Source organism: Oryzias melastigma, linkage group LG24 (genome assembly GCF_002922805.2).
Source record: "Oryzias melastigma strain HK-1 linkage group LG24, ASM292280v2, whole genome shotgun sequence".
NCBI classification, from domain to species: domain Eukaryota; kingdom Metazoa; phylum Chordata; class Actinopteri; order Beloniformes; family Adrianichthyidae; genus Oryzias; species Oryzias melastigma.
This window is the reverse complement of record NC_050535.1, coordinates 4,142,985-4,152,800: the sequence shown is the minus strand read 5'-3', so window position 1 is coordinate 4,152,800 and position 9,816 is coordinate 4,142,985. Positions and strand designations below refer to the sequence as shown.

Below are 9,816 nucleotides of genomic sequence, written 5' to 3'. Positions count from 1 at the left end.
GAGTTTGAGACCCCTGATCTAAGGTCTGTAGTGAGTTCCCCTCTGTGTGACTGAATTTGCCTTCAAATTGACAAGCACTTTACTTCTGTTTGCAATAATCATGACCATTTTTGTCCTCCTCTGTCTTCCTCTCACCTGAATTTGGAGGAAGAACACATGGGTCAAAGTACTGCTATCTGTACAGGCGTCTTAATTAAAGTACTACCAAAGTTCTGCTGGAGGTTCAGCCCTCTGACTAAACTCTGTGCAGGAATAAAGAGGATGCTCCTCAGAGATCACTCTAGCTCCAGCTTAACCACTTCATAAAAAAAGAAAAAGTAATATACCTTTTTTTAATTTTTAATTAGGAAACCATAGATAAAACAGTCAGACTTTATGTATCAGCAGCTTTAATGCAAGAGTCTTATCTGAGTGGTGACGAGGCAGAAATGCCTGCGTGTCATTCTCTGTTTTTGTGCCTTGATGACACTAATTGCGGTGTGCTGCACTGCAATAATATACATCCCTGTCAGGCCCGTGGTGGCTGCCCACTCTTCTCAAACACAGACGTGCCTTTGCTGCTCGCTCAATAAATATTTTACCAGATCGCCATTCATTTTTAAAAAGGGTCACAGGAACCCAGCGTGACGCTGAAGCGGCTGCAGACAGATAACAAGGCCGTTTGTCAGGAAGATCAAGACTGCTGCGCTGTGATGTCATAAACTCCACTCTATTGAACAATTCTGTTTTAGCCAGATCACACCGAAATCCAATAAATCTAACAGCTGTTCCGTTTCTATAGCAACTTGGTGCCACCCAGAATAATAAAAACGGAGATTCTACAGATTAGGATGACGACCTCCAGTGAGTAAGGTCCAGGGAGCAGAAATTTAATAAGACGATGAATCAGAACAGAGCAGGGTCCTTCCCCTTGTGTGTGAGGAAACAGATTCAGCTGCTGAAGTTTTTCTAAAAACTAAAAGTTTTGGTTTGGCAGCATAAATATTGCAGTAAGACACGTAATCCCGATCTCTGTTTGGCCACAAAGGGTAGCTTCAGATGTACTTTGTACAAAAGAGGCTTCCAAGGTAGCAACAAATGCTGATAGAAAGTATTGAACCAAAGGATTGGAAAAGATCTCAAATCTGAAAGTGGAATGTCTCTGAACAGATGGAGAATAAAAGAGTGATTTATTAAAGCTCAACAACTGCACAAAGTTGTGTTTCAAAGCCTTAGAATATTATTAATAGTGCAAAAGTATTAAACTACAGTAAACTGAAGCTCTCCACAAATCGTTGACATCTTTTTCAGAATGTAGAACAAAAAAATTACTGAAATTCTTCAAATGATTCTCAGATTCCAAAGGTTTTTTGGGTGGACATCAGCTAAAGAAAAAGGCAGCAGCCCACACAGAAATACCAACACATTCTCACTCCCAACACGTCACTTTTTGACATTTGCTTAAGGACCCCTCTGTGTCAAAAATGGATGTTTTGTCGTTTTTTTTGACGTGCTGGCTGTTTGAATAGATCAAGGATCCCTCACAAAGTGGTATCAGATGTGAAGTGGTCTTCGGGACGCATCCAGTACTGGTACCCAAACGTAGTACCCTAACCCAGCACCTGATGTGGTACTAGACACAGTACTGGACCTAAACTGGCATCGGATATGGTACTGGGAGGAAATGGGCCCGAATGCAGTATGGGACGCGAACCGGTACTGGGTTAGGGCTAAGCCGCGTTTCCACTCATCAGTACGGCATGGTACAGTCTGGTATTTTAAGTGTTTCCATTGTAAAATGGACCTTTTAAGCCAGTGTTGTCAGACTCAATCGTACAGGGGGCCAAAATCCAAAACCCACCGTAGATCGTGGGCTGAACATTTATTGAACACTCCAAAACTACATTTAAAAACTTTAAAAACGTAGTTTTTTAACATATCTATAAATAAAACTTAAACTTTAAATAACTTATAATATTTTACTCTCCACAAAAACACATTTTGTCAAAATTATACAAGTTAGAAATAATCGCAAGATAACATCGAGTCCATTAATAACAATAAAATAAAATGATCTGGAGGGCCGGATAGATTTACCCGGAGAGCCGGATTCGGCCCCCCGGGCCTTGACTTTGACACATGCTTTAAGCATGGGCTCCTGGATGATCTCCATTGTTGTTGCTTTTCTAATCATCTCACTACAATGACACAATGACACGCTAGTGGTCATCACCACGCATGTGCTGCGAAACCAAACCGCTCAGTGGAAACGCTCCCCAGAATTTACTGGACCTCACTACTTGTCCCGTACCGGACCGCGAACAAGGCTTTAGGGTACCAGTACTGGGTTAGGATACAGCTGCGCTCCGCGTACCGGTACTGGATACAGGTTGGGGACCCTTGATTTTATTGGAACAGCCACCACGTCAAAAATCAATGAGTTGGGGATACTCAAAACATCCATTTTTGAAACAGAGGGGTCCTTAACCAAACGTCAGTATGTGATGAGTTGGGAATAAGAATCTGTTGGAAATACAGGAGGGCATTTTCTGTGCCTACGCTCTGTCCAAACCCTGAACAGAAACTCATTTAAGAAAAAAGCTGCAACTTTTCAAAAATGATCACACCATTTTTCTCCTTCTCGGTGAATGGCTGACTCACCTGAAAGCGATAGAAGGTGCCGTCGTCTCTGAGGGAGAGGACGTGGTCTGAGATCGGAAAGAAATATCCCTGAGCTGCGATGAGACTCCCGATGTGCATGGCCTCGGCTGTAAGAGTTTGAACTCAAGTTCACCTCATGCCACGACACGATAAGAACTATGTTCAGTCATTTACAAATATGGAAAAACTAAGACAAATCGACATTACTTTTAGACCGAATTGAAAGATAATTAAAAGTGGAGGTTCATAAATACTCTCCTAAAAACATCATAAAAAAACAAGACAATGACATACCGGGATCCTCAATGGACAGGTTCTTCATCAGCCACTGCACGATATCTGCACCTGAATGAGGCCAAACATGGAGAAAAATGAGTTTTTACATGTATTAGAGATGAGTAAATAATACACATTCATGTATTCAGAAGTTCTAGTCCTTTAATATATCCTCCTTTTTGCAGCTTTGCTGAACACGGTGGTCTCTAATTCCCAGCCATTCATTTTCTTCTGCCTCCAGCAGGCAGACGCAGACATTTGGCCCCCTCTGTGCACATCAATTCACTGCTTTGGTAATTGTGTTTATTGATACACTCTGCTTATGGCAAATTGGGTTAATGCATCTTTATAATGGTCTGAGGGGACAGAAATGAGGAATGTTAATAGGTTTTCTCTGTTTTCATCATTTGTTTTGAAGAGTGTCACAAACTTGTTTAATTGATTCCAGCGAGTTTATAGGTGGCCATCCGTCACCGTTTCAATTAGCCCACGCAGTATTTTTGTCGTTGTTTGTTTTGCAGTTTTATCTCTTAACTGATGTTAATTCCATTCAATAAAGCGGCACCTGCAGATCTGTGGAGCAGTTGGGGGTTGATTGCCTTGCTTAAGGGGAACCCTGACAGTAGGAGGACAGGATTACTCATTTCACTTTACATTCTAACTTTCTTTTCTGAACATCTAATCACAGATTTTCCTCCTACGAGCCCTGCAGCTCCTCTGCTGAGGCTTAGGTGAAACAATGTTTTTGTTTGTTTTCATATTCACTTTACAAATGTACGTCTGATATGTCCATTTTACTGTAGACATTTAAATAATGTGTTATTTTATGCAAATACAAATAGAAAACATCAGGTTTTTGAAAATACATTTTGTTAAAACTTTATAATTATAAAAATCTACATTTTTTAGCTGCTATTTTAAAGCACTTTTGGTATTAATGGAAGATGATAAAAAGTATTTTATCATGTTTTTGTGGCATTTTTATGTTGATGGATGACATAAATAAAGAAAATTAGGTCTAATTTTTTTCAAGTATTTTTTAATAGAATCCTTGTGAATTTAAACATGCCGTTTGAAAATATAGCTTAGAAAATGCAAGCATCCTTCTTTGATTCATGCAAGTCTTCGTTTCCACTCACCATTTTAATTTTTTTTTTTTTTGCCCTGGTAATGTTAGGCTGGGGGTGCAATCCAGCAGAGAACATGTAAACAGAGAGCTCTCAGCAGCAAGAAGGGAGGGTGGGGTTACTACACACCAATAGTCCCAATCATAACCCCAGAGACAGGAGCACAGAGAGAGCAAGCTCCAGCCCAGTCAACCCCAGGCACGAGCCAGGGAGCCCCAAGGGAGACCCGCCCCATGCTACAGGCAACCATCCATCTACCCTGTGAGAGGTCCAGGAGAGAGCAAGGAGGTACAGGAGCCCAGAGAGTGCAAGCTCCAGAAGGATAGTTCCCGGTCGCGCCAGGGGGCTCAACCCTAGGATGATCCCCCCCAGCCCCAGACAAGTGACCCACCACCACCTAGGAGTTCTGGGTGAACCTCAGAGAGTGCAAGCTCTAGCCCAACCGGTAAAATAGTCCCCCGCTGCGGCAGGGAGCCCAGCCAGGGTGCCCCATCGGAGGAAAGCCCTCTTCCCCAGACGAGTGACCTACCACCACCACCGCCCAGGAGTTCTGAGGAGCTCTTAAACCCAGGCACGAGCCAGGGTGAACCAAGGGAGACCCTCTCCATGCTACAGGCAGCTACCCCATGGGAGGTCCAGGAGAGAGCAAGGAGACACAGGAGCACAGAGAGTGCAAGCTCCAGCCCAGCCAGAAAAAATAGCACCCTGCCGCACCAGGGGGCCCCATCGCATCCCAATGGAAGACCTGCCCCATACAACAGGCAACCACTGGCCCACCCCATGGGAGGTCCAGGCAAGTCAGGCGGATTTCTAATAAACTACTGCTCTGCAGAAATTATGTCCTTGGAAACGACACTGTTTCTTAAATTGTTGGATAAAAATTGCATCATTATGATTGAAAGAAAACTCAGCGCTTTGAAAATAGATCAAAAGATGGTCAGAGTAGGACTTAAAGATTTCCTTATAGATGATTAAAATACAAAAATTTCAAACATTTCAGTTAGTTTTTGTTTTTTTTTCCTTGGATAATCCACAGAAATTAAAAAAAAAAATGTTTTGGATTTTATCTAATGAGTTCAAAAACGTTTCTTGTTTTGTTTGCGACCAGGAATTTCCTAATTATGATGTTATTAGTCAAAGTAGGAGTTAACGTCAAGTTGAAACAAATTTTATGAGCGTTTTAAATTAAGATCTGTTTTGTTTTTGCATGTTGAAATCCGTCAAAAAAACAACAGATTCCTCGGGAAATGCTACTGAGGTAAATGTTTGTCCATGGAGTCAATTTTTGCAAGTAATTTACATAAAAAATTCAAAATGCTAACTAAAGGACTGAAAAGGAGCATAATAACAAAAATGATCAAAACAATAATTCAAAGTAATTTTTTAAAATGTCATCTCTTCAAGTCACTGAATATCTTTAAATGTACTAATAGATTTCTGCAGTTCAGATCTGCAGGAAGTTCCAGCTCCTCCACTCTCTCAGTCTTTCTCGTTTTCATTCCTCACCTGTAACCACGCTGGGGATTTTGGTCATGAAACTCTTGACAGTTCTGATGGGCACACCCTCCGTCTCATCCTGAATCCGAGTCAAAATCTCCTCAATCTGCAGGAAAAAAAGAAAGAGGGACACAGAAAGTAAGAGGGAGAAACCATTTTGTAAAAAATAATAAACCCAAAAAGATGAGGATCCATCTGAATATTTCATAACTAAAAAATATGCTTTTCTAAAATCATAAAAATTCTTAATTCAGTTTAGTTATGAAACCTTCTCTATTTCATATGCGTCTTGATTTTTTTTATAAAACACAAATCTTTCTTTTATTGCCTCTGCTGAATGAGTAAAATATATACTTTTATAGATGGTGAAATTATACTTTTTCTCAAATCTTCGTATCTGTCAAGGTTTGGAACAAACTGTGCTTTTTAAAATGCATTTCTGCTTAAAAGTGTAAAAAAAAAATCTCAGATATTAACTTTTAAAAGAGCAAACACAAAATAAGCACTTTTCTGGTCATTAATTCACCAAATTGCAAAAAAATATATATATATATTAGAAAACATTTGAAAAGATGTTCATACATGGTCACATGATCACTTCAAGAACATTAGAGCAGTTTTTAGCCAAAAACAAAAGAAAAACTGAGTTTATTTCTAGGACATAGTTTCTGCAGAGCGGTAGTAGTTTATTAGAAATTTACCTCTGAGTTGTGGCCGAATATGTTGGAGCAGATTAAGCATCCCCTCATTTCCCATCATCTCTTTGTCTACACTCTCTCTTGCTACGTTTCAGATCCTTACAACCACAACCTAACAATATCAGAGCTACAAAAAATGGTGGGATAGAGCTTTGAGTTTTCAGAAATGCTTTGTTTGGAACAAAAAATAACGGTGTCATCGGCATAAGGTTGGATATTACACTTTGAGCAGCAATTAGGCAAGTCATGAGAGGAACCTTGAGGGATACCTTTACTCATAAATGAAGCTTTAAAAAATAAGAATTAAAGCACAAAATCGTGGTGTTGGACACGCTTATGGCCAACACCTTCTCATTCCCAATTCGTCAATTCTTTTCAATGCTTTGGGTGTCCCCAACTTGTCACTTTTTGACGTGCTGGCTGTTCATTAAATCAAAGGTCGACAACCATAACCACACAATCATAAAATCAAATATACACCGCATCGTAGGCGGTACCAGATGCTGTATCTGACTAGTCCTCAGGACGCTGCTGGTATCGGTACCCTAATTTGGTAATTGTACCCTAACCCTAACTCAGCATTGCATTGAATGCGGCACCAGACACGGTACAGGACCTGAACGGGTACCAGACGCAGTACCAGACGCAAACTGGGCCCCGACACAAACCAGTATTAGGTTAGGGTTTGGGCACCGGTACCTGGTTATTAAACTGGTGCACTCCTTGCCACGGTTCTGGACTGTTCAGGTTCACACCCTGGAGGTTGGGGACCCTGATTTAATGAGAACAGCCACCATGTCAAATAATGACAAGTCAGAGACACCCAAAGCACCAAAAATTGATGAGGAGAGATCCTTAGTCAAATGTCCATATGTGATGAGTTGGGGGATGAGAATGTGTTGCATACGGTACATAATTTGTCCAGGAGCAGGATCATGGTCTACTAGATCAATGGTAAGTCCCAGTACCCAAACCCAGTACCAGTACGTCAATCCGGCACCGGACATGGTACCAGACCCGAACCGGACGCAGTACCAGATGCCACCGGACCCAGAACGATAACCGGGTACCAGATTTAAGCCAAAAGCGGGTTAGGGTACCGTACCCAAACTTGTAACTGGGCCCGGACGCGGTACCAGACTGATTATTATTATTATACCAAACTGGTATAGGTACCGGTACTGTGCACATATTATTGTCCAAATTTGAACAAATATCGTTAGTGAATTTCAAAAGTGAAAATCACTTTTGAAATCCTTATTGGAACTGCCCTCCATCATCAGAAAAATGTTATATGAAAATGTTAAAAAAAAAAAAAAAAATTCATAGGCGTGGGTCTTTAGGAATGTGACATAGTTGGGCACTAATTGCATTTTCTTGTGATGATAAGCAAATATTACCTCACATATAATGCATATTTAATCACCCACTTGAGGCAGAAGCAGATATCAAAGAACAGGAGATGCATTTGGGCCATTAGCAGAGCGCCACAGATGTTGATTGAAGAGTCAGGAGCTCAGCATTAAAGTAATGAGACAGAGTTTGCTTTCCTCTAGTTTGGTCTTAAATGCATGGTTAATGACCCCCCTCCCCCCACAGGCAATGATACTTTAGTTTGTGACAGAGAGGAGGAAGTTGGTCGCTTTGGAGACAACCATCACAAACAACATCTAAAGATAAACAGACAAAAACAGATCAACTGACTTTTAAACCTGGATGACTATACCAAAGCAGAAATATTGTAGTCGTGCTGGTACTGACCTCCGAGTCTGAACCAGAACACATTTCCAATACCTCGCAGTGCTGTGTACTTCCCGTCCCATAAGTACAGTCTATGTGTTGGACACTCTGAATGCATTCACTCTTTGTGGAGTTTTTGACCCTTTTGGCTCCATGCCTATATTTATAATAGGTGAGTGGGCTGTTAGTTTAATGTAGCACCCGGAGCTCACATAAGGTCAAAGCTTATGTATTTCCATAACAGTACGTGTGTGGAGACGACCAGGAAAGACTTGCAATAGATGTCTATTCATCCTTTTTTATATGTGTATAGTATAATAATCTGAATCAAGATAAAGAGAAAAAAAAGAAAGTCTAAAGCTATAAACATCAAATGAAATATTTGTTTATTGTATTTGATGATAGCAACTCCAGTGGAAGAAGGTCATACAAATGTTTTACAGCACTTTAGAGGAGACAGGAGATGACTTCCTGTAGTTCATAAATGCTAACGTGTAAGTATTTACTGTATGCATTTTTAATGGTAAAACCATTACATAAAAAATAAATAGTAAAAAAAAAAGTTTGAATAATAATTAAAAACAAACACCACTGACAATGGTTTCTTGGGTTTGCTATTGTTATTTATAGTATAGGAATACAGTTCAAATGGCAAAACGTTAAGGGTGCCCATTAAAAAGTGATCATAGACATTTAAAACAGTAGTTCTGGTCACATAGTCTATATTTTTGTCCTGGCCTGAACACCTAACCAAGAACAATAGAAACTTGGTGGACTAGCATTATTCCACAGTTTATGACAACAACAAACAGTAGAGAAGATCTCGGTCCTTCAAATGTCTATGATGGATATAGTAGTATATCTATCAAATTTTATCATCAACAGCAATGTTACCTTTACTTCTAAATCATTCATTGTCTGTCGTGGGGGGCAGCAGTCTACGCAAAGATCCCCAGACTTCCCTCATCCTGGTCACTTCCTCAAGCTCATCTGGGAGAACCCAGAGGCGTTCCCAGACCAGCCAAGAGAAGTAGTCTCTCCACCGTGTCCTGAGTCTTCCCTGAGACCTCTACCCAGCAGAGCATGGCTGGAACACCTCCCCAAGGAGGCGTCCAGGAGGCGTCCGGACCAGATGCCAGAGCAACCTTAACTGGCTCCTCTCAATAAGGAGGAGCAGCAGTTCAACTCTATGTTCTTTCTAGGTGATTGGGCTTCTCACCCTATCTCTAAGGGACCACCTAGCTTTGCTTTCTGGCTCAGCTTGCTCTTCCCAAAAATGGTCCTGTACAGCGACCGCTTCAATGGTGCACCAATTTGCCTGTTGATCTCATGCTCCATTCTTTCCTCACTCGTGAACAAGAAACTAAGACTTAAACTCCTGCAATTGAGGCAGAAGCACTCCACCCATCCAGAGAAGGGAAACTACCTTTCTCCGGCGAATAACCATGGCCTCAGACGTAAACAAGAGGCCCTGACCACAGACAACAACATGGCCCGAAGAGGGCGCCACAGCATTTTTAGCCGGAAGTCCTCTAACAAAGTTCGAAACGGAGTTCACGCTCTTCCCCAAGAAAAATACGGGAACTGGATTACATTAGGGTTACCGTTAGGGTAAGGGTTAGCTTTAGGGTTACTGTTGGAGTAAGGGTAACGGTTATGGTTAAAGTAACTGCTAGGGCAGGGGTCGGCAACCCAAAGTGTTGAAAGAGCCACTTTGGACCTATACAATAAAAACCAAATGTGTCTGGAGCCGCATAAATGGAAACGGCTTATAAAAGTCGTACACTAAAAGTAACACATGGAGAATGTGTCGAATAAACTATTATTTCTCCTGCTGC

The 9,816-nt window shown here is 41.1% G+C and overlaps 1 protein-coding gene across 1 annotated transcript in view; it reads right to left on the bottom strand.

The window, feature by feature from the left end:
• LOC112158240 (regulator of G-protein signaling 6) overlaps window positions 1–9,816 on the bottom strand; it is a gene marked incomplete at its 5' end in the record, with an annotated part of 60,057 nt that overhangs the window by 15,383 nt on the left and 34,858 nt on the right. The window contains 3 exon segments of the mRNA XM_024291491.1: window positions 2,641–2,747; window positions 2,935–2,985; window positions 5,550–5,646. Coding sequence (XP_024147259.1) covers window positions 2,641–2,747; window positions 2,935–2,985; window positions 5,550–5,646 — 255 coding nt within the window.